The sequence below is a fragment of the Pleurodeles waltl genome, chromosome 6, assembly GCF_031143425.1.
Source record: "Pleurodeles waltl isolate 20211129_DDA chromosome 6, aPleWal1.hap1.20221129, whole genome shotgun sequence".
NCBI classification, from domain to species: Eukaryota; Metazoa; Chordata; class Amphibia; order Caudata; family Salamandridae; genus Pleurodeles; species Pleurodeles waltl.
In genome coordinates, this window is record NC_090445.1 from 1445556665 (window position 1) to 1445582910 (window position 26246).

The 26246-nt window shown below is 43.9% G+C and overlaps 1 protein-coding gene across 2 annotated transcripts in view; it reads right to left on the reverse strand.

Annotated features, from left to right (window-relative positions):
* The window catches only part of WDFY4 (WDFY family member 4), a 778336-nt gene that overhangs the window by 241273 nt on the left and 510817 nt on the right, over positions 1 to 26246 (reverse strand). For both annotated transcript variants that reach the window (XM_069240880.1, XM_069240879.1), the window contains exons 41-43: positions 24658 to 24735; positions 10308 to 10511; positions 8468 to 8519 (exon numbers count right to left, since the gene is read on the reverse strand). In XM_069240880.1, the coding sequence (XP_069096981.1) occupies positions 8468 to 8519; positions 10308 to 10511; positions 24658 to 24735 (334 nt within the window). The remainder of the gene's footprint in view (positions 1 to 8467; positions 8520 to 10307; positions 10512 to 24657; positions 24736 to 26246) is intronic.

Genomic DNA, 26246 nt, shown 5'->3' on the forward strand with positions numbered 1-26246 from the left:
AGTCTAGAGGGGACTCTTTCCAATGCCTGTGGTGATCTTCCACAAGTAGGCTCTCGGAAGATCCCGGCCCTCTTGTATGCGGATGACGCCGTTCTGATGGCCCGCACCCCAGTTGCTTTACAAAGACTAGTAACAACTTTTGATAACTGCATGGACGTCTTGGGCCTTAAAATTAATCACACTACAACCTTCTCTATGACATATTCCAGATGCCGCACAAAGAACTGCCACATAGACTTAAAAGGCGTGAAGCTAGTCGACACAGGTATATTTTCGTATTTAGGCATTGTGTTTGATGACAGAGGCAGATGGGTGCAAGCCATAAAAGCGAGGAAATTGTTATTCACGAAAACCGTTATGGTAATAAAAAAAAATTCTAAAAGGGTGGGGAGAGCAACTGCTAAAGATATGATGACTCTTTACAACGCGAAATGTGTTTCAGTAGCACTGTATGGGGCTGGACTCTGGGGATACCGAGACTGCACTACCCTACAGCTGACTGAAAACGCTCTCCTGAAAACAGTCCTAAGTGTCCCGCAATCAACGTCAACAGTAGTATGCCATTCAGAAATGGGAGTAATATACCTCACAGATCTCATTCGTTTCCAACCAATTCTACTCTGGCATAAGGTATGGACCTCGGATCCTGCGAGGCTGAACAGGGCTATTATAGCAGATGCGCTAGCACTTACCTACTCGTTCAAAATCCCATGGCTAAATTACATAAAGCACTTTCTTATTAAACTAGGCCACCCGAGCTGTTTTTTATTCCAGATGAATTGAAAACAATTTCCAGGAAAGACCTGAAAAACATTTGCCTCACCCACCTGGCCAAATTGAGATGGGATGCGGAGGCAAAGAAACATAGGCCCTCATTCTGACCTTGGCGGGCGGCGGAGGCCGCCCGCCAAAGTCCCGCCGTCAGGTTACCGTTCCGCGGTCGAAAGACTGCGGCGGTAATTCTGACTTTCCCGCTGGGCTGGCGGGCGGTCGCCTTCAGGCCGCCCGCCAGCCCAGCGGCAAAGAGGCTTCCACGATGAAGCCGGCTCGGAATCGAGCCGGCGGAGTGGAAGCTGTGCGACGGGTGCAGTTGCACCCGTCGCGTATTTCACTGTCTGCGCAGCAGACAGTGAAATACATTTAGGGGCCCTCTTACGGGGGCCCCTGCAATGCCCATGCCAGTGGCATGGGCACTGCAGGGACCCCCAGGGGCCCGCGACCCCCCCTACCGCCATCCGGATCCCAGCGGTCGGACCGCCGGGATCTGGATGGCGGTAGGGGGGGTCGGAATCCCCTCGGCGGCGCAGCAAGCTGCGCCGCCTTGGAGGATTCAATGGGGCGGCGGTACACTGGCGGGAGCCCGCCAGTGTTGCCGGTCCGACCGCGGCTTTACCGCCGCGGTCGGAATCCCCATTGGAGCACCGCCGGCCTGTCGGCGGTGCTCCCGCGGTCCTCCGCCCTGGCGGTCTTTGACCGCCAGGGTCAGAATGACCGCCATAGTGTCAGGAGAAACCACATGATACAGCAAACGAATGGCTTGGAACCATACTTAAGTAAAGTCACGAACCCAAGACATCGGTTTGTCCTTACGCGCTTGAGACTAGAGTCTTTCCATCGCGTCGTTAGTTTTCCCCTGATTAATGACTGGTCTCTACAACTCCAAAAATGCCCATGCGATAATGTCTCTGATCAAAATACATTGCACACACTTTTTTTTGTACATTTTATTTAACTTCTAGGAAAATTAATGCATTTTAAACAATGCCGTCCAGCTTTTTTGTATCTTTTATCCCTTCCCTCCATTATGGTTTGCAATGGATTAGCCTTGTTCCTGTGCTCAGTGATTAAGGCCAGACAATGCCTTGAGGCAAATGGGTGAGACTTCTAAGCATTACATTTGAGATTATCTTATCTGTTTTAATCAAATTATTTATTAACCTTTATCACTTTCTTAATCTTTTGCCTGTTGCATTTATATTCATATTTATGCGTATTTTATTCTCTGTATTTTTCTCCTTTTTTGTCTGAAAACTGCTTTTTTTTTTCTTCTTTTATGTATAATGACTTTTATGATTGAAAAAACAATTGAATAACGTTTTTTTGATGATGATGATGAATCAGTACAGTTATACACCTTTCCATGTCTTTTCTTGATTGTACACTATTGAAATAAAACAGAATAGATTCAAATTTAGCTAATTTTTGTTTGATCTGGATTTGTGAGGGCAACGTTTCGAGAGTTTGTGTTACCCCTGTACCTAGTGGGGACAAAATGTGTCTTGATACCTTAACATTGTGCAAGGTAATGGTGGAGAATGCCTGGGCCATGAATCAGTGGCTATTTTAAGGGGTATTAATACTGAGATGTTTTAGAGAGCAGAAAAAGGTTGTACTGACAAATACATCAAAAAGATGAAGAGAATGAGCAGATTGCTAAAATATGACATTGGGAGCTACTTGATTAAGAGGATCATTATCTTTAGATCCTTGTTATGACAGAGGTGGTTAAGACTATGAACCTTGCATTGGGTGGTTGGGTTTGATGACCTATTTTGTGCACACAAAAGAGTTCATGACGAAGCAGAAATCAGTTATCTCTTATGCTCAGTCATCCCCAGCCCAAAACACCTTAGGGACCACAAACCTACTTATCTGCTGAAGCGCCTGGATACCCTATAGGGTGATTAGTGTGCTATACAATTCTCCATAACAAAAGGAAACCAGAAACTGCATTATACAACAACTCAGGACTTTGAACATCCAAATGTGACATAATTTATTCAGAACAGTCAATCATAACTGACATCACACAACACAAAGGGGAATAGCTATCCAGATACATCATCACATAGCTTCATAGGTGGTCATCAGCTAATCATACATTTTATTATGTAGCACCACACATCCAGTCAGATGCAACTTCATGGAGCATTCTGGAGCACCACTCAATTTGGCAACGTGTAGTCCAGTCTTAAACTTCACCCACCCCCACACAAGAACCAGGCACTCAGAAAAACATCATAAAAGAACACTGGGCAGCATACAATCATGTACAATATATTAAAGAAGAAAGAAGCAAATGCAACATAATATTGCATTATGAGACATATTGTCCTCAGATACAACATCAGCCAGATCAACAGAACATCACCAAAAGATTTATAACGTCATACAAAAACAAAGGACAACAAACCCAGATAATTTCAAACAGCCCAACAAGGCAATAAGCAACTGCTTATTAATGGATACAGGTCAGTAGGTTATTTAGTATCTTGATCAAATATCATGCAGATTTAACAACATGAGCCAACCACATACAAATTAATTCAGCCATACATGACATCAAGAAACCAGATATGACATCATACAGGACTGCTAGGCATCAAACCACCACAGTGTCATACAATACAGCACATCAACAAGCCAGGCACTGTTGTACAGATAACTATATACAACCTCACACACAAACATGGGACATGAGATTCAGCACCATACAACTTCAATCAAGTGAATATGACAGCTTACCCGACTTCACTCATCAATGTGGACCATGTAATGGTGCTGGATAAGACATAATCAGATATACATAACTCAGGACAGCAGTACAGCCACCAACCAGACACTGCATCACATGACACCATGGGACAGCAGCGAGCCAAATGCAACAGGCAGCATTGCAGGCAACATCACAGGATCTTAACCAACCAATGCAATATCTTAAAGTGCTACAATTCTAAAACCAACCAGATGCAATACCAGCTTTACATATTAATAAACCAGAACAGACAACTATTAGACAGACACACAGAAATTCACATACAAAATGACAAGATAAAAGTCACAAATAGCATGTTTGTAATACTACTATAATTGACTTACTCAAATGGATCTGGATCTGCCATTGTTTTTTTGTACAGACATACCACAAAGCTAATATAACAGTTGATGTGATGTGTATTAAGTGCTTTTTCTGTGAAGTTTAATTCTAACTACAGATGCAATCACAGCAACATTGACCAGAATAATATATTTGTTATATGTTGCATTCAAAATTTCATGAATTGTATTTTTAAAATCTAAGAATGACTTTTTATGATATGAGCTGGGAATGGGTTTAATAAGTATGAGGTCAGTTTCATACACACATACGCTAACATGATACTTCACTATGTGTCGTGGAAATTCGTAAGGTTTCACTATGCGTTGGCTCTAGATTACCTTAAGTAAAAATATATTAAAGACTTTGGGCTTGTTTTAAGGTATGGTGAGCGGACTGCTGTTCGCCAGGGAGAGGGAGGTCATTAACTCCATTACTATGGCCATACTCCCGCCCACCATGTCTAGAGGTGACCACATGGTCTCAAAGGAGCCACCATGATAGTGAATTCTGTGAAGGCACAAATGGGGGGAAGTGGTTTATAACTGCCAGATTTGACCTGGCAGTCAACAGAAGCAGGACACAGGAACCATTGATCTATATAGGGCGGGCGGTCTGATGCCCTTACTCCAATGGCACCTACACTGTCTGGCTGCCAAAGTAAATTTTCCAACATCAGAACCAGGGAGGTACTGCAATCAGAAAACTGAGGCTCTGCATGACTCATAACTTAGCAGGAGGACAGTGGTCTCTGGAACGTTTGAGACTGAGTACCCTGTACTTCTAACTTCAAATTAGGCCCTATATTATTGTTTCTGTAGAGTACGAGAGCCAGCCTCATATTTTCACATGTTTCCACTAGACCAAGCTAGCCTACTAAGTGTCTTGAGGATATTTAGGGCCTGATTTAAAGTTTGGCTGACTTGTTACTCCGTTACAAACATAACAGATATCCTGTCTGCCATTTTATGATCTCCATAGGCTATAATGGGATCGTAATACAGTGAACAGCGTATCCATCACAAGTGTGACAGAGTAATACCCTCCGCCAAACTCTAAATCAGGCCCTTACACAATTTTTTCAATCTATAATCTATGTGTGTTTGAGTTGCCTTTTATTTAGCATTGGTGTTTTCTGCACAAGCATGTTCTTAGGACTTAATATGACTGTCTTTTGGTAGCTATGTTTTTACCATGGAAAAGGAGCAAATTCCTAATAATGCACTGTGGAAGTGGATGTTTGCAGAGGTTTGATTTATTCTCAATTCTTTGAGCAAGGCAACAAGGACACAAACAATGGCTGTCCTCAGTCCAGTTCCCAATAAGACATGAAATAGAATGACGACCCTTCTGAAAGCTTGGGACAGGGATGGACTAAAACCACTGATGATCTTGAGGCATGGAGAGATTTGAGTACTCTTCGTACATGGACGGATTAGTCATCCATAAGACCACATCAGGCTCAGCAAAGTGTCCAGAAATCCCAAATTATACAAACTATGTCTAGTGACCCTACAGAAAAAACACCAGAACATTTTCTGGTGATGGACAATACTGAAGTACAACATAACCATCTAACATGTGTGCTAGAACAGGTATGACTCTGTTAGTCATTTGTTTGCCTGCACTGCAAAGGAATACTACAAGATGGATTATGTGCATCCTTTGGTGTGAATACCTAATCGCGAGAAGGATCTCAGAGACTGCATATAAAAGGAGCCTGGTGAATTCAATTTTAGGGAGCGGGTGGGCTTTGTCTAGTGGATCCTGTGGTGGACTCTAAGAGATACTACAAGGTCCGCAGGCGAAGGGGAATAACCTGGCTGTGCCATTATGCTACCTAAAACCTGAAGAAGAAGGCGTGGCTATTTTCTTTTTGTAAGTTGTAAAATGAATTGTTAACCGTGGTGCACTGAAATATATTAGTATAAGTGCACAATGAAAATTAAAATTTATGCAGGCCATCCTAATACTCGCTATCAAAAATGTGAATGTTGTAGCATTTTAGAAATGTTATTCTTTATAATCATTTTATATATTTAACGAGCTAGACATTAAAATATATTTGAACTAAAAGTATGTTCATGTTCATTTTAGTTGGTAGGAGTGAAGGCCATATTCTATTTGTATGTTCTAATCTCCAACGTGAAAGCTTGTTTTCCAAAGCTGCTGGTGTTGAAGTCAACAAGGAGCTTGTTGTGCACAAGAGGTAAGAAGGTCTGAGGCAATGCTATTGGACATAAGGAGTATCCTGGCATTAGTAGCTATAGTTTTTGAGATTCCTGAATGCAAGGGTGTATCAAGGTTTGCAGTCGAAGGCTTCGGAAGATTGAATTGTTAATTATAACTGCCTTAGAGTTTTGTTTTTCAAATGAGAGTTTTGTCATGATGTCATCACACCTAGAAAAAAACAAGATTTAAGAGTAGTTTAGCTGGCGAGGGATTCAGAATTTTTCTGCCCCCCCGCTCAGAGCAGACCTGTTTGAGGTACAGATCTCACACTTTCTATGTGGCTTTATGATACCAAACCTCCCTTATACAGAATCTTCTACTGAAGTTCTGTTTAGAATAGTTTAGGAGCTAGATTCAATGGTTAGGCAAGAGGACTTAATTTTAGAATCCAGACATCAAGCACTTTTCCTGATTTTCTGCATTGTTGCTATTGAAGTTTCATTCTTTTATAGGTTGCTTCAAATTAATATTGTCTAATGCCTTACATGTCCATTGGTGATGTTGTATCTCTACATTATGGTTCTGAGACTCACCTATGTAACTTTGGCTTTGAGTGTGTAATAAAGCCCTTTCAAACTTTAATTTGGACTCTGAGGTTAAATGTGTGACTACTGACTCCAAATGTAAGACAGTGTCTGGGAAAGAAGTCGATTAGAATGATTTGATAAATTATCTCTTCAACCCTCGGAACAGAGAAGAGAAGATTTATCGGACCCAAGATGAAAACATAGGGCCCCAGGCTGCATCACAGGCATTCTCATTCTCCACAGAGGAGAGCCTTTAAATGTTGTTGCAGGATGTTTTGTCAGGCATACATTCTTTAATAAATTGTTAATATTGTACAATACAAAATCAGCAGCTGCTCCTCCGCTATGATGGAGGAGCGTGACCGCCCTGCCACCAGCTGCAACAAACATTTGAAAATAAAACGATAATATTATCGTTTTATTTTTAAAGGGGCGGGGCCATGGGGGATAAGGGGGATGGAGGGGAAGTGCTGTGCACTCCATTCAGTGTGCATGTGGGTTTGGCCGGCTGTCTCGGTCCGGCCAAACACACATGCGCACTGAGCTCTCCACAACCGGCACTGTGTTGCCAGGTTGGACACAACAGGCCCAGGCTCCCAGTCTGCCTAGGAGTGCAAAGCCAGGGTGCTCCGGCCAATCCTAACGCTGCTTTCATTCTGCCAGCAGCATGAGAGCAGCATTAGGACTGGCCGCAGGGCAGGCTGGGAGCCTGTGCCTGCAAGTGGAGCCAGAAGAGCGGCGCAGCGGCAGGGAGCCAGGTACGTTTTTTTTGTTTTGTTTAATGTAATGTTTTCCTTTGTTTTGTCCCATCCCCCCACCGCCACGGGCCACACCGCCCCGCTCCTTTACCGCACCGTGAGCCGATACTGTAAAAAATTATAAATAAATGAGCATTTAATAGACCTGTTGACAAGGATACAAGTATAATAATCATTTCAGCTCCGATTTTGAGTCAGACTGAGTAGTATCTTTGGTTGAATACACTGCTCTGTGTGATCACAGCTGGCCCCATTTTCCAACATCCAGGTTTTCCAGGAGGTCTGATTTTCTTACTCTGATAAAAACAGGCCCATACGTTCTTCCCAGTCTGAGCAGAATTACTCGGTCTCGCCAGATTTAGGTGAGGGACACTGACCGGAAAAATTATTTCCAGCCACATGAAATCCTGACACTTAAATTCAACATGGTATACATGCATTTTGCGGAGTGTCTGCAAGCTCAATAAACTTTGGACAATGCCCAAAGGCGAGTTGAGTTTCATATATAATTTCTCCAGTTAACTGTCTGGCATGCCAACAATTATAATTCCTTGGCATGCCCAGTGCTTAATTTGTGAATGAAAAGGTGTCGGTGCCCAAAGCCCTCCTCTTAAACACGCGGCTGCTGCAATTAAATGTGCGAACACGGAATACTGAGGCAGCGTAATCCTGAAGCCATCTCGGGCCTCCTCAATCCATTTAAAGCTACTCGCTGTCCCTTCAGCTCCCTTGCAGCTTTCTGCTTTCTTCCTTTGTGACGCTTTTTCGTTTTTTCCCTTCCTCCGTCTTTCCCATATGTGCCTTTTACTCCCAGCAAATGCTTGATGCAGAAGAATAAGCCCAGGCCCTAAAAAATAAGTGCCGGTGCTCAGCACCGGAAACAACAAGCACAAATTAAGCACTGGGCATGCCACTACTCTTCGTAATGGCTGCTATAACGAAAGTTGAGGTCGCGGTTTTAAAGCGTCATTTCCGGACATATGTTTGGGGGCGGTACTGCATCTGTATACACCCCTCGGTGCACGTGTCACCTTCTCCCAGTCACCATATTTGAGACATCAATCAAGCCTTACCTTGCTGCCCCGTACATTCTGAAAGCACACCCTTTCCATTCAGCTGCCGCACCTGTAACAACATATATGGTATGAATTTACAGTACACTACACCTCTATACGAAGCGTTCACACCAATATTTTATATGTAGAGACAAAGAAAATTTTCTCAGTTAAGTAAACATACAGGTGATTTTATAGAACTAACTGGACACTACGGAAGTGGCGAGAGAGGATACTGGTTAAACCACTGCTCGTGTTACAGAAATGCCAGACTTTTGACTGAGAAAGGATTATTTCCATGCTAGCCACGAGAGATCCACTGTGGTCGGGCTATAATTTCCTGGTTCGTAACCTTCCTCACGTAAATCTAAACCGATGCACCAGCTCTCCAGTTCAAATATTAATAGGTCAGATAACATGTGTCCTCCAAGAAGGATGGCTACTGAGTGCGGGGCCAAAAGCTGATGGACAGCCCAAGAAGCCTACAGTCTCCAAGACAGTGGAAGCTAACTCTTAAAAAGCCCAGGTTGTTGTCTACAAGACAATTCATACCTTTGTCAAGTACATATGCCCCAAGCCATGTCAATGGCTCCTAATCGTGAGCACACAGAAGAGGCAAGAAAAGGGAGAGCATTCTCCTGGTACCTACCAGTCACCATGCAAAAGTGAACATCACCTGGATAATACTAACAACATTTCTAGAGGCCAAATTCAAGCCTATGATAACAGCACTCTACCATAAGATGGTCACAACTCTGAGGTAAAGATTAAAAAAGGGAATACACCTCCTGGCATACCAGCACACGATTCATCCAGAGGCACTGTGGTAAATAATACCTCACTGTACCTGAAAGTCTTTAGAAGTCACCATTGTTGACACTGCCAGTGCTGTCAATCTCTAGACGCGTTTCAGAATATTCGTCCTTTTTCAGTAGTGTGATAGCTTAAATCTGGGGGTGGTGACAAAGCTGCTCACAGCCTAGTAAAGTTTCTGTACCACCCCACAGGGCGCAGGTGCATCTCAGACCTCTTCAGCCCCATAACTCAACAAGGAGCCAATCAGAAAAAAGTGGGCGGGAGCATAACTTTAGTGGTATTTTCATCAGACTTGGACAGTCTAAAGGATCACTGACAGGCACATGAGCACTGCTAGATACTACACATCTTGTCACATATTACAAATCAGTGTTTATTCATACTGGCAGATTGATGATGAATATGCCCGCCCACACATGATACTGATTTTTCTAAACAAATAATTGTCCACTGTGCATCCAATGTTTCAACAAACACAGAATGGTGCAATGAAGTAATAATACATCTACTCCTGCAGATACATGATCTTGTGTATTTAGGAATACCTTAAAGTATATTGTATTATTTTGTGAGTCTCTAAACTGGCTCTAAAGTGAATGTCTTGATGGCCAATCTATTGGTAGCATGTGTTGTAAAATGCATCACATTGTCCCGTATTTACAAACATGTCTTGGAGAGGTAATCGCCTTATGTAACAACCTCTAGAGGTGGATTAGCTTGCTTGCTGTGAATACTCACTTTGTGAAACGTAGGTATTTATACAGGGAGAGCGAAGGGTTGCATTTGTTGCAAACAAGTGAATAAACATTGAGTAACAATAAATATGATCCTTTCATAAATTCTGGATAGTATTGTAGAAACTTTGACAATACTGGCTCCATTTTGAAAGTACATGTCTGATCCTTAATTGTTTTCTGTAGCCATATTCTAGACAATACATTTTAACTTAAATGTACTCTACATCAGAACCTGAAGTCTTCTTGCCCATTTCAACATTCAGGGTCTAGATAGTTTAAAAGATGAGGTTCACGGCAATAAATACCTGTGTCTTCGTAGGAGAGCTGCTTGCCTGGAAATGATGCAGTTTCATCCTCTTCCTCATCTGGGCTGGGCCTTCATGAAGGCTCAGTTCTATACGTCTGGTGGTCTGGGCATCTGGAGCGCCCCAAAGGCCTCTTTCAGACAGTAGTTGTTCTTTGACCTTCTCCCAGTTTTTTGCAGCATTCCTGGCACTGCAGTGAAGCTTCTAGAAGGAGAAGAGATATAGGAGAGGATAATATTTGTTTTTAGTGCCGTTGAATGCTTCACACTACTCCATGTGTTACATCCATTTGTGCAGCACTTTGCTACTAATTACATAGTTCTGTACCGCAGTTGGAATCTGGGTGCCTTTTGAGATTCTGGGGTGCTCACTGATCGGAAAAAAAAGTGGTCTACTGACATTGGACTTGCTTGCGTGTAGTGATGGAGTACGATGGGTAGCAGCTGGCTTGATCCTATTACAGATCTGTGTGGAGCACTGTGGGCACAGCTGTGTGTGTTCAAAAGCATGTATCAAAGTCAAACTGTACCACTGAAAACTTAAGATCATATTCCTGTGAGAAATTGATGTAATATTATGTAAACGTTGCAGTAAGGTTGAGGAGGTAAATAGGGATGGACTGCATTGTCAGGTGTAACAACAGAAGCAGGAAGGCAGCGAGACCTCCCCCCACTCCACAGGCCACTCTGACCCTCACATGCAGTATTGCCACCACTCATTAATGAGGACTCGCCTGTACTACTGCGTTTATTTATTAGTGAGAGTTCACCCTGAGTTCTGGGATTGTGGTAACAATTTTACAGCCTGATATTTGCCTCTACAGTAGAGTGGTGATGGAATGATATTACTGCTACCATATTTGGGGCCAGATGTAGGAAGAATTGGGATTGTGACTCGCAATTTGCGAGTCGCAATCCCATATGCAGGATGGTGTCCCTGACACCATCTGCAAATCGCATGGGTGTCGCAAAGACCCACGTCATTAATATTAATGAGGTGGGTCGCAATTTGCGACCCCCTTGCGAATCCCTGCACTCACAGGGATGGTGGCCTGCTGGAGACAGCAGACCACGATGTCTGTGACTGCTTTGTTTTTATTTTGGTATTGCAGCCCGTTTTTCTTAAAGGAAAACGAGTTGCAATACACTCGAGAAAATGAAACCATTTGGTTTAATTTTTCAGAGTAGGAAGTGGTCCTTCTCTGAAAAAAAATTTGGGGGGCCATTCACAAAGGGGGAGGGGTCCCATGGGTACCCCTTCCCTTTTGCGAATGGGTTAGCACCCACTTCACATGGGTGCTAACTGCGAATTGCTTTGCGACCGCGGTCACAAAACAATTCTGCATCGCGATGCGAATCGCAAATAGGAAGGGGAACACCCCTTCCTATTTGCGAGTCGCATTCCCATTTTGAGAGTCAGTAACCACGTTACCGACTCGCAAAATGGGGATGTGGATCACGATGGGTGTTTTGCATGGCGCAAACTGCGAATTTCGCAGTTTGCGCCATGCAAAACATTTCGTATCATCTGGCCATTGCTCCCGTATTTCCCAGGATGCTTGTGACAGAAGCCGTGGATTATTGTTATCACTTATTAGTGGCAGCTTAAGTGGCTAATTCGGCACCCTAAGTATGGAATAGTGCATTCAATCATTAGTGAAACTTTATGTACAGTGTTGTATCCAGTCACTAGAGAGATCACACATAGTCTACTCGCAGTGAATACGAACGTTTTAAAAGACCAAAAATGAGAAGGCTCCAAGACATCCATCTAAAATGAAGCCCCACGTGTCAGAAAGATTCTTTGGATTGGAAGTGATATTTTAACTAGTGTGGGTCTGGTTTCCGAAATGAAGAGAGAATGTAATTACAAAGGGGCCTATTTACAAACTGCATTTTGTTGTACGTTTATTAGTACTACAGTAGTACTACTCATGTACCACAAACTTCAGTCAACAAACCTACTGCTCAAATCTCCCTGCTCAACCACTCCTATCATTGATGCGGAGCTCTCTGCCACAAGTACAGAGATCTCGGCAGACAAAACACTACGTTTTAGCAGTAAATGTGGAAGGAACATGGGGGAGTGGCTGGACAATGGGGAATATTTACACCTATATGGGAGAGGTTGAGAGACAGACATGCAAAAACAAAACAAATACCTACTCAAGACCTCTTAGTCATTTGACTGAGATGGGAAACGTCGCGTCCCCTCAAAACCCCCTGCTGGAGGACCACGTCCTATACCTGATGACATAATCAACAGTTTCGACCACAATCTCAAAACAACATCCACCCAGGCATTAGAATGGGACACAATCAAAGTCACAATATGAAGGCTCTGCATTGCAATGGTAGTGAGGATTTGAGGATCACTTGACAGAGAACTACGTACTAGCGAGGAGGCCTTACTCAGGCTGGAGACTCGCACAATTGGAAATGCTGCACAATAGTAGCACCCTTGACTGACCATACAAAGCTCTCCGATTTTCTTAGGTGGCTACCCTGTGCTGCGTACAAAGTGAAAATACACACGGAGGCTGATAAATTTGGAGCCCTCCATGCATAGCTACTAAAGCATGAATCACCTCGCCACTCTATCACTTCCATTTGGCTAACTCAAGACACATATGGGCACACTCAGGTAGACATAGACCACACCTTTGTAGACCACCCTATGACCCCTTATGCTGCTACACAATCTTTGCTACAGGAGATGACATTAGCCTTTTTAGCTGAAATGTTATCACTTCTGGGTACTCCAGAACAGCATCAAGAAATAGACCTCACTATCGCTGTAGCTGAAATAAAAGAAGCCATAAGGTCACTAGCTGCTATAGTTATCCATCTTCAAACAGCGCCATCAGCTTGAATGGGCAGGCTTGTGCTAGAGGCAGTAGGAATTCACAGGGGCACCAAACATTGCTATCCATTGCCTCCCCTCCTCTTCGCCTTGGAGATGGGTTATTGGCTAACAATTTACATCACAAAGGTACGAAGGTCCCTGCTGGGGAATACAACTCAGGAGACAGAACCCATGCTGTCTTCTTGTAGCCAGATGACATTTTGGTCTAGATTTGTGACCCAGCCACGTTAAACTCGCTAACACCCTCAACATCTTTGCTGAAATCTCCAGCCTCCAAACCAACTGGAGGAAATCTTGTCTCTTTCCTCTCCGAGCTGGAGCAAAGGAATCTGAAACTGGCATTGGCAGAGGGACACTCTCATGGAAACCCTGCACATTCTGATAGGTTGGAGTTCAATACTACCATGATGAAAGCGATTTGGTTGATGGAAACCTTACCAGATTGGTGACAGTGATTCGCGACCAGATCACGTTCTGGAAAACTCTCCTGCTTTTGGTTATGGGTATAACAGTTCTCTGCAAACTGGTTGGGGGCTGCATCTATTATTGGGGGACCTGATTTGGTGCAATGACCGTCCCAGAATGGCACTAAGTTGCACATGAGTATGAGTACTATTATTTAGCAGTGCAGCTGGAGTTGGTGGTTCGTTGGTTTGCTGAGTGCCACTTTAACGTTACAGGCACTACTCAACTCCCGGCACTTCAAACACATCCTATGGCTTTTCCACCCAGTGCAGGCCGCAGCCCCCATCCCTGCACTTGCAACAAGTAGCCCACTACTGCTTCTGTAGAATCCTGTGCATCACTGTACCAACCCTCCCTTATGCCCCACCATCCACCTTTTGGGTTTCACAAAACACAGAGGCTATTTAACCCCTCCCATGCCTGGCGGTCTCGCAGCTCGTCCTGCACCCGGCCCACAGGGGGGAGTGCTAGCACTCCCTCCGTGGGCCTCCCTCCCACACCCCCCCAGTCGGGGATGGAAGGGGAATCGCTTCCCCTTCCAACCCCGACCACCCCCCACCACCCAGTGACGTCTGCCTGCAAATCACGCACGGACATCATCAGAGGTCACCTCAGATCGCCCGGAAGAGAAATGCTTTTGCAATATAATTAGGCCGATCTGCCCCCGGGGGGTGGTGGGGGAGTGGTAGAAAACCTCTAGACACCAGGGATAATTTTTTTTTTTTTTTTTATATGTGTGGGGAGCGACCCCTAAGGCAAGAGTTGCTCCCCGGGGGGGGGGGCAAATTATTTTTAGGTCATTTCTGCCCCCATGGGTTCAGATCAGCCTAATATAATTAGGCCGATCTGCCCTCATGGGGGGCAGAAGCCACTAGACACCAGGGAATTTTTATTGTTTTTAAACTTACGCATAAGGGGAGCGACCCCTTGGGCAAAGGCCGCACCCCAGGGGGAGCAAAATATTTTTAGCCCATTTCTGGCCCCCCAGGGGGCAGAAAACCCCTAGACACCAGGGATACATTTTTTTTTCCATATATGTGGGGAGCGACCCCTTAGGCAAGGGGCGCTCCCCCCAGGGGTCCAAATAATTTTTAGGCCATTTCTGCCCCCCTCCGGCGGCAGATCGGCCTAATATAATTAAGCCGATCTGCCCCCAGACGGGTTAGAAACCACTCATACTTACGCTTAAGGGGAGCCGCGCAGAAACCTCTAGACACCAGGGAAATATATATTTTTTGATTTACTTCATGTTTTTATGTAAGGGTTGCTCCCCTGGGGGGCAAATTGTATTGAGGCCATTTCTGCCCCCCTGGGGGGCTGATCAGCCTATTTCTTTTAGGCCAATCTGCCCAAAGGGGGGCATAAACCACTAGACACCAGGGATTGGTATGTGTGTATGTGTGTGTTTTCTTTGGGGGGGCAGCCCCTTGGGCAAGGGTCGCTACCCATGGGGGCACATTACTGTTGGCTTATTTCTGGAAGGCCCGTCTGCCCACAAGGGGGGCAGAAAGCCCACAGAGACCAGGGAAGATTTTGTTTTCAAAATAAGAGGGTGGTGGGTATGGCCATACCCCCACCCCAAATAAATGTGGCCAAAGTTGTTCTGGCCACCAGTGGGCAGATTGGGCAATTACCCCCGATCCACACCAGAGGGGGGGAGGGGGGTTGCAGAAAGTCTACTAGATGCCAGGGAATTTAAAAAAAACAAAAAAATAATAAGGTGGTGGCTACCAACCTGTACAGGCCTGGTTATGCCCCCACCCCACCTGAAGGGGGCAACAGTCTTTCAGCTCTCCCCCGCACACTAAAACATCTTATCCCACAGCAAGCAAGAGGACATTTGATTATTTTGGGTTTGGTTTTACATTTGGGCCATGAGAGATTGGTAACTCTCAAAATCGTCCCAAATGGAATGGCGAGGGCTGCACTTTTTGGACTTTGGGATGCTGCCATGTAGAAAAATCCACAAGACCTAGACACATCTGAAAACTAAACAGCTGGTTGATTCCAGGGTGGGCTGCTTCACATGCACCCCGCACCATTTTTTTACCCACAATACCCTGCAAACCTCCAACTTTGCTGGAAATCACACGTTTCCCACATTTTTGTGATGGAACCTTCCGGAATCTGCACGAATCCACAAACTTCCTACTACCCAACATTGTCTCATCTATACCATTAAAAATTCTGCTGCACTTGTCAGCCTAAAATTTTTTTTTTTCAAACTGCCCTTTTCGACTCGCTTTGGTTCCCCCTCAATTTCGACATATTTGTGGCTCTTCTCTGTCACATGCACTTGTCCCACCTACACAAGTGAGGTCCATTTTTACTGGGAGGCTGAGGGGAACATTGGGTGGTAGGAAATCTGTCCTGGTGCGGTGATCCCACACAGAAATGTGGGAAAAATTTGATTTTTTTAGCTAAATTTGAGGTTAGCTGAGGATTCCGAGTAAGAAAACATTGGGGGATCCATTCAAGTCACACCTCTCTGGACTCCCTCGGGTGTCTAGTTTTCAGAAATGTCTGGGTTTGGTAGGTTTCCCTAGATGGCTGCTGAGTCCAGGACCAAAAACGCAGGTGCCCCCCCCTACAAAAATAGGTAGTTTTGTATTTGATAATTTTGATGGGTCCAGATAGTGTTTTGGGGCATCTCCTGTCACAAGCACTAGGCCTACCCACACAAGTGAGGTACCATTTTTATCAGGAGACTTGGGAAAACGCTGGGTGGAAGGAAATTGGTGGCTCCTCTCATATTCCAGAACTTTCTGTCTCTGAAATGTGAGAAAAAAAGTGTTTTTTTTGGCCACATTTTGAGGTTTGCAAAGGGTTCTGTGTAACAGAACTTGATGACAGTCCCACAAGTCACCCCATCTTTGATTCCCCTAGGTGTCTAGTTTTCAGAAATACACAGGTTTGGTGGGTTTCTCTAGGTGCCGGCTGAGCTAGAGGCCAAAATCCACAGCTAGGCACTTTGCAAAAAACAGCTCTGTCTTCTTTGGAAAAATGTGATGTGTCCACGTTGTGTTTTGGGGCATTTCCTGTCGCTGGGGCTAGGCCTTCCCACACAAGTGAGGTACCATTTTTATCAGGAGACTTGGGGGAATGGGGGGGGGGAGGAAATGTCTTTCTCCTCTCAGATTCCAGAACTTTCTGTTACCAAAATGAGAGGAAAAATAGTTTTTTTGGCCAAATTTGAGGTTTGCAAAGGATTCTGTGTAACAGAACCTGGTGAGAGCCCCACAAGTCACCCCATCTTGGATTCCCCTAGGTGCCTAGGTTGCAAAAATGTGCAGGTTTGCTAGGTTTCCCTAGGTGCCGGCTGAGCTAGGGGCCAAAATCCACAGCTAGGCACTTTGCACAAAACAGCTCTGTTTTCTATGGGAAAATGCGATGTGTCCACGTTGTGTTTTGGGTCATTTACTGTCGCAGGCGCTAGGCCTACCCACACAAGTGAGGTACCATTTTTATTGGGAGACTTGGGGGCAATGCTGGGTGGAAGGAAATTTATGCCTCCTCTCAGATTCCAGAACTTTGTGTCACCGAAATGTGAGGAAAAGGTGTTTTTTTAGCCAAATTTTGAGGTTTGCACAGGATTCTGGGTAACAGAACCTGGTGAGAGCCCCACAAGTCACCCCATCTTGGATTCCCCTAGGTGTCTAGTTTTAAAAAATGCGCAGGTTTGGTAGGTTTCCCTAGGTGCCGGTTGAGCTCAAGGCCAAAATCCACAGCTAGGCACTGTGCAAAAAACAGCTGTTTTCTTTGGGAAAATGGGTTGTGTCCATGTTGTGTTGTGGGGCATTTCCTGTTGCGGGCAGTAGGCCTACCCACACAAGTGAGATACCATTTTTATCGGGAGACTTCGGGGAACGTTGGGTGGAAGGAAGTTTGTGTCTCCACTCAGATTCCAGAACTTTCTGTCACTGAAATGAGAGGGAAAAAGTGTTCTTTTGGCCAAATGTTGAGGTTTGCTAAGGATTCTGGGTAACAGAACCTGATGAGAGCCCCACAAGTCACCCCATCTTGGATTCCCCTAGGTGTCTAGTTTTAAAAGATTAGCAGGTTTGCTAGGTTTCCGAGGTGCTGGCTGAGCTAGAGGCCAAAATCCACAGCTAGGCACTTTGCAAAAAACAGCTCTGTTTTCTTTGGGAAAATGTGATGTGTCCACATTGTGTTTTGGGGCATTTCCTGTCACGGGCGCTAGGCCTTCCTACACAAGTGAGGTACAATTTTTATCGGGAGACTTGGGGGAATGCTGGGTGGAAGGAAATTTCTGTCTCCTCTCAGATTCCAGAACTTTCTGTTACCAAAATGAGAGGAAAAAGAGGTTTTTTGGCCAAATTTTGAGGTTTGCAAAGGATTCTGGGTAACAGAACCTGGTGAGAGCCCCACAAGTCACCCCATCTTGGATTCCCCTAGGTATCTAATTTTCAAAAATAGTGCAGGTTTGGTAGGTTTCCTTAGGTGCTAGTTGAGCCAGAGCCAAAATCCACAGCTAGGCACTGTGCAAAAAACAGCTGTTTTCTTTGGGAAAATGTGATGTGTCCATGTTGTGTTGTGGGGCATTTCCTGTCGCGGGCACTAGGCCTACCCACACAAGTGAGGTACCATTTTTAATCGGGAGACTTCGGGGAACCCTGGGTGGAAGTAAATTTGTGTCTCCTCTCAGATTCCAGTACTTTCTCTCACCGAAATGAGAGGAAAAGGTGTTTTTTTGGCCAAATTTTGAGGTTTGCAAAGGATTCTGGGTAACAGAACCAGGTGAGAGCCCCACAAGTCACCCCATCTAGGATTTTCCTAGGTGTGTAGTTTTAAAAAATGCACAGGTTTGGTAGGTTTCCCAATGGTGCCGGCTGAGCTAGAGGCCAAAATCTACAGCTAGGCACTTTGCAAAAAACACATCAGATTTCAATGTAAAATTGTGATGCGTCCATGTTGAGTTTCCTGTCGCGAGCATTAGGCCTACCCTCGCAAGTGAGGTACCATTTTTTATCGGGAGACTTGGGGGGGGACACAGAATAGCAAAGCGAGTGTTATTGCCCTTTGTCTTTCTCTACATTTTCGCCTTCCAAATGTAAGACAGTGTGGAAAAAAGACGTCTATTTGAGAATTGCCCTGTAATTCACATGCTAGTATGGGCACCCCGGAATTCAGAGATGTGCAAATAACCACTGTTTCTCAACACCTTATCTTTTGCCCATTTTGGAAATACAAAGGTTTTCTTGATAGCTATGTTTCACTCTTTGTATTTCAGCAAATTAATTGCTGTATACCCGGTACTGAATGAAAGCCCATTGCAAGGTGCAACTCATTTATTGGCTCTGGGAACCTAGGGTTCTTGATGAACCTACAAGTCCTATATATCCCTGCAACCAGAAGAGTCCAGCAGACGTAACGGTATATTGTTTTCAAAACTCTGACATCGCAGGAAAAAGTTACAGAGTAAAACATGGAGAAAAATGGCAGTTTTTTTCACCTCAATTTCAATATTTTTTCATTTTAGCTGTTATTTTCTGTAGGAAACCCTTGTAGGATCTACACAAATTACCCCTTGCTGAATTCAGAATTTTGTCTAATTTTCAGATATGTTTAGCTTTCCGTGATCCAGCACTGGTTTCATACCCATTTCTGTCACTAACTTGAAGGAGGCTGAAAGCACATTAAATAGTAAAAATGGGGTATGTCCCAGTAAAATGCCAAAATTATGTTGAAAAAATGGGTTTTCTAATTTACGTCTGCCTGTTCCTGAAAGCAAGGAAGATGGTGATTTTAGCCCTGCAAACCCTTTGTTGATACCATTTTTAGGGAAAAAAACACAAGCCTTCTTCTGCAGCCCTTTTTCCCTTTTCTTTTTTTTTAAAAAAAACTAAATTTTCGCTATATTTTGGCTAATTTCTTGGTCTCCTTCAGGGGAACCCACAAACTCTGGGTACTTCCAGAATCCCTAGGATGTTGGAAAAGAAAGGCGCAAATTTGGCATGGGTAGATTATGTGGACAAAAAGTTATGAGGGCCTAAGTGCGAACTGCCCCAAATAGCCAAAAAAAGGCCTGGCAGCTGAGGGGGAAAAGGCCTGGCAGCGAAGGGGTTAACATCTGTTGTAACACTGGCATGAAATGAAATAGGCTTTACAACCTTTGGATACCTATTCCAGGATGCTACTCTAATGCCCCATGATGAGCTGGCAGGCCAGCACAGCATCCACACAGTTCAGTTTCTGATGGATCATATGCTGACCTGTATTCTGAGAACCCACTAGAACACCAGCTGTTGATCTGCCATATCAAGCCATGATGTAGTTCCTCCACATTATGGGCAATAGGCTAATTACCTGGCTAGCTAAAACAATTGGACGTTGCACCCATAATTCTTTTACCTGTCTCTGAGTCAAAAGGGAGACAGACTTAGGAAGGGATCCTTCGGATAAAGAATGGGATCATGTGCTGGCTTACCCAGACACAGTCTCCTGGAATGCAAGGTTCAAGCTCATCCAATACTTTGTGCTACACAGGGTGTATCTATCTCCTATCAAGATCAACAAATTATTTATTGTGGCGCATGCTTGCTACTTCCACTGCCGCCTCCCCATCGTTGACCTATATCCCATGTTGTGGCAGCAGCAGCCCACCCGTATGGGCTGAGGGGCCATGCCCCCTACCTTTTTCCTGACATGAAGAGTATCTGTCAGGCTGAACAAAAGTCACCTGACAGATACTCTTCTGGTTCAGGTCAGGCAGCCAGGAGCTGGACATGAGCTAAATGTGCATACTCCTAGCTGCCTAAGCTGAACTTTGCTGGGCTGAAGACGTCACTGCTCCTGTGAGCATGACATCTTCAGCCTAGCAAAGATGCCTCAAGGCCCTCCCCCTTATGACGAGGGGGAACATCACTGATTGCTTCAGAGCTGGACACTTCAGTTTTAATCTCTGAAGTGCCCAGGGCTGAATGTCAATCAGTGACACCACGTCACAGAGTGGGGTGGGGTTAGCAGTCTCACTGACCCATCCCCCTCTGGGACGAGTTGGGACTGCTGCCTTCCCTCATTGGCTGATCTTAGGCCAGACAATGAGGTAAGGCAGCAGTCTCAACCCTCCTGGGGCCTCCGAGGTTCCCTGTCGGAGCTGCTGAGGTAAGTTGTATTTTTAATGTTTGGTGTGTGCATGAATATAGGTGTATTTATTAGTGGGTGTTGTGAATGGGTGTGTTAGGGTGTGTGTGAATGAATGGACGTGAGTGAGGTGTATGTGTTCAGGTGTAACCTAACCCCTCCCCTGCCCAACTCCCTCTTAAAATTAATGACCGACACTGTATTTTGGCCTTGCCCCTTGTTATCTGACTGTGGGACAGCGCTGATTGCACAACTCGCACACAAAACAGAAACAAACGCCCTACTTAGCTGAGAGGTATATGCTTTGGGGTTGTACACACATACCAACAATATAACAGAACAATAGATAGGTTTATTGATCCAGCATTACTTTTGGCTAAACTTGCAGTATCATACTGCTTGAAGGCCCCTCTCCCTCCCACTACTGCAAAACAGCAACAATTGTTAATTGCATGGGCTACAGCAGAGGAGACCATTCTGAGAAAAGAGGAGGCCAGAGTCCTCCGGAAGCATCCTATTTCCATGCACTGCGATGCTCTGGTACTCCACTTCCAAACAGTGATCAAGGATGCCACTTTCCAACCCTAAGCAGGATACCGCCTTCTATACATCTGAGTCCACTTGCTGTTGATATTATCTTGAATTGGCATTAATCCAACCACCCACAACAACTTGCTTGGGCATCCTCCACTGTGTCTTTGGTGAGGCATTGTATTTCTCCCATCCACCCCGACAAACATCAATTGTGTGGCTTCCTTAGATACATTTGATCTCCTCTTGTGTTTGATGCTGTCACAATATTTTAGCCCCTACATGAGGTACAGTACTGGATGTCATCACTTGTATGGCCTACTGTTCACGATTTACTACTGTTTCTTTTTTTTGCTTTTCTTCATAGGTGCGGAGTTTCATTGAGGCATTGATAGCACATAGTGGAGGTTATTTTCACATGTTGTATTAGTTACATACCAACTCTATTCCTCTATATGACAGTCGGTACCCACAATTGATTTGTTTATAATGTCACTCGTTGGTATAAAACAAGCATATTACAAACTTGGTACCTGTAAGTCAAACAATGAAATAAAGAGATATTAATAAAATTAACATTCAAAGGTGGCCAATTTGAAATGGGATGTAAGCCCATTTGAAAATGGCTGCCCTCTTAAGTGTGCATACATGTGCTCGCACAATTGACCATTTTGGAATGGGTTGGAAGACAATTCAAAGATATTTGCCCATTAATGCAAATGCATTCGCTTTTGCACACGAGTGCAGCCATCTTGTAATAAATTATTTTCTTTATTATTTTACATGTAATGCAAATAACATTATATTTCATAACAAGTCAAGGCTCAACCAGATGACAAATCTCACAGTTGACACAATGGCTGTTGGAAAATAATGTTAAGGAGCATTAAGTGTGGGAAGCATACAGTGCAGAACAGGTAGCACCTAATGTCACAAGTTGCTGAACAAGGAAACACTTAACAGTGATTAGGCTTCCTTGACCCTCATTAGTGGTGGTGAAAAAAACAAAGAGCTACTCCATGGTATTCCCATTTCACTCTCTCCCCCATGCGTTAACGTTGAACAGTTTGCCATGCACATCATGTTTTTTAGGGCCTCCTCGCCAATATAGTGTTCAGACAATATCTTCTCATCCCTTTCTCCATCTTGTAATAGTTTAAAGACATTCAGAAAGATGGCGGCCGCATGAAGGTCACAGGTGGGATGCAGCACAATGTAAGTGATGATGAGAGCCTAGTAGCTGGCAGGCAGCCCTCGCAAAGTTAGAAAGTTTGAGTATGTATAACAGTCAATCCACAGATCCTTCTCACTTTGATTAGAATCTTGGATCAATATGTTAAACAATTATTTCTGCAATAGGTGAATTACTTTACTGAGTTTGTGGAATGGGATTAGGAGCTGTGACTCGTAGGCTGCACATTAACGTTTGCAGCTGGTCTATTAACCTACAGAACTATCTCACAAGGAATATAACCAATACATTGCAGATTACACGTAGACCTCTGCAGAAGGTATAGTATTTGAACTGGGCATCTCTCATTTCGACCTGTAACATACTAAGAATGTTTGTGGTTCTGCTATTTTCTTCCTATTTCAAATCTCCTTTTCTCTCATTTTCTGATTATGCTTTCTAGCTTTAGTTTTTTTAAATATTGAGCCTCTTCTTGATCCAATGTCCAACCTATTTGTTCATTATATGCTGAACTCTTTCTTATTTCATAATTTTTCTATTTGACTAAGTTGTCCAGCGGTGCCCTATTTGTTCTTCATTCACTATCTATTTTCACCTCTTAACCTTTAAATGTGCTACTCTCCACGTTGTGTCAACCTTTTTCCCTTCTCTGCCCTTGCATTTTGGTCTTGATTCCTCCTATTTTTCTAGCCGCACTTGCTGATGCACTTTCAATGGTTCTTTGCCCTTTGCTTGCTTGGTTTCCTTTTACATCATTTTTTCTTTTCTCTTTCGTCACCACTTTTCCTTCTACCTTCTTGTGTGCAGTTTGCATGGTTGCCAGTTAAGTGATATTTTTATCAGATTAATACTCACATGGAGAGCAGTGGGTTTGAGCTTAAAAAGTCAGTGCCCAGTGTTCACTGACCTGCAACAGTGAGTAGCAGGAACGCACAGTGGCAGAAAAGACCTGGTGGCGCCAAGCCAAAGAGTGAGCCTGAATGTTTGTCTTACACCACTTTTGACTAACATCTACTGCCAATGGGTTATGCTTGTAGCAACCAGGTTGGGCATGTTGCAACCAGGCTAGTTAAAGGTTTCTGAGGTCCCGGGTAAAAAACGTTATCTAGGTCATTGCTGGATACATCTTTCATATTTTCGAGGTACAATGAGCACCCGATTTTGTGTCCTACAGTGTAAGAGACAACTCAGCACTTTCGGTATAACCATGTAAACTGTCACAAATTAAATAAAGAGCGTTTTACAGACCTACGTATTTTACTTCTGGATTATGGGGCCCTCAATAGCAGGGTTTGGGTCATAATTCGACCTCTGCCTTCTCTTGTGATTACCCTAATATCAACAACAGTGTAGTATACAGCTTAGCAGCTGACGCAGTTGGCCCCAGTACATCTCCACTAGCAGCACCATATATTATCTAGTTAATGTCTACATTTCAGAGTTTTCTCTTCGGCATGTAAATGAACCATTGTTCTCTCTCTTCTGCTTGCTGTAATTTCTCTCTGTTTTCTTGTGATTTAACTCTGGTCCTATTGCAGGAACTCCAAAATATCTCTCATATATTCCCGCAATCTATCCGGTAAATGTTTACCAAAGTGCCCATCATCCTTCATCTTTTTGTGTTTCTATTTCTGACACTTCCTTTATTTTTGTCCGTTCCTATAGCAATCCCTTTGAAATACTTCCACTGTATTTTAGAATTCGCTTTTGTGATCTTAACATGATGGTTTGGATGATTACTCAATATTCATTGCTTTCATTTACCACAGATTCTTTCCTTTTGTCAGTCTTAGTTCCCATTGTGATTTATTACGGATCCCGCCTCCCCACCCCCGTTGTATTTTGTAGTTTGCACCAATTCTTCCTGTGACTTATTGAAAATCAGGCTTGCTTGGGAGCAAGCATAAATTCCTTCAGTGAAGTCTTCATGATCCTTTCTACTACTTATTGCAATTTTCCTTTCATAATGATTGCTCCTGATCCCTTCTGTAGTTTTCCCAACCAATGTCCGGGAGGTGCCCTAGTTCTTGTTTATGCATATACCTATCCCAGTATGTGATATCGCTCTGCTGTTTCTGCAGTATTCCCCTGGATTTGTCTTAGCAGCCTCTGTGTGTGTACATGCTTGTCATCATAAGCTTACTTTCTTGTCTCGCCCAAAAATACTTATTGTTGTTCCTTATTGTCTCGTACCTGCAGATGATCTTCATAGAGGCAGGTGAAAACATCTTGTGCGCTTCTCCAACATTTGTCTAAGCACAATGAGAAATCCTAAAGAAAAATTAAAAGAACATGAAAAATATTCCTTGAAATACACATTTTTTTCTTAGCACAGCAAATCACTGCTCATCATAAAAAACAAGTTGTGATCTTTAACCATCGTCAACATTATTACTATTTGAGAACCACAGGATTCTCAGAACCACAGGATTTATGTGCTTCAAGGGCAAATTGGAGAATGCACAGAACCCCTTTCTAGTGATGGCATGAAGTCTGGCATGAGGTCTGGCACAGGCTGGCTGGGCCCAAATCAGCTTGCATTTACTCACCGATGCAAGTATGACTTGGAAAGATGGTGGCTGACATAATTCATATCTGCCTGCTGAAAGTAGGCAATTACCTATTTTTTTTAAAGCACTTAATACTGGTGAAAAAGCCTGCTTCTAAGCATATTGAGCTTTTAAGACACCAGAACTGAGACACATCTATTAACTAGAGGTGGGAGTAACTTGTGTAATGCTGTGTAGCCTAATCAAGCCGAATTAGCCCCCAAAGTAAGAGTATGCAGAACTGTGCAAGAAGAGTAATTCTGCTTTTACCGCTATTTTCTAAGTGCAAAAATGTCCCCTCACATACAAAATGGATGTAATCATGCATTTTGCGGTCGGAAAATAGCGCTAAGAAAATAGAGCTAAGTGCAACAAAACATAAAGAGCAGCAGAAGCATTCACTCGCGCTCGCTAAGTGGGTTGTCACTGTAGGATGTTTTCCCCCCCAATTATTTTTAATTACTGCTGATGAGCTGGTGTAATTGCATAATAATCTGTAATTCTGCGTAAAAGAGTTACATGGAATTACCGAAATATTTACGATTACTCTGGTATAACTGAAATTCCACCCAGGCCTACTTTTGAATCCTAGATGACTGAACGTCTGGCCTGGGGTCAAGGCCTCTTCTCCTCCCCTCACCTGGGACCAGGCCCCACCATATGTTGACCATTGTGCAGTTCAACCCAACTTCCCACTTGCTCGGCCCCTCTTAGTAAACTAACACTGCGAAGTGACTGAAAAGTGACACCTTGCTCTCTAAAACACCAAAAGTGGTCAATTAATACATGGGTAGGTGACACCCAGAAGCTGACATTGGTTGGGAAAGATGCCATATCATCACCTCTCTTTCCTGTAAGCCCTGCTCCTCCTTCACCTAGAAAGTGCCTGCTTTATTTTCTTCCACACAGTTCCTAAGTTCCTCTCTTATGGGCAGTTCCTAGTCCTTCCTCTCCCCTAATCCACGCCTTTTGCCCGAGTTCTGATCGCCACTTCTTCCAACACTAAGCAGTAGTTTCTGCCATTCTCAATTCTCCATCTGTCCAATCCTTCCCAACTTTACCTAATCTCTACTCTCAACAACATGCTTTCTCCTTGCTGGCCCTTTACTCCCCACTGACTTTAACACCACTCTCATTTCCTTGATCCCCAATTTCACTCTTCCTTCTTTAGAACCATTCTGGGCATTAACAACACACCCAAACCCAATACGACATATTACACAGAACACAGCA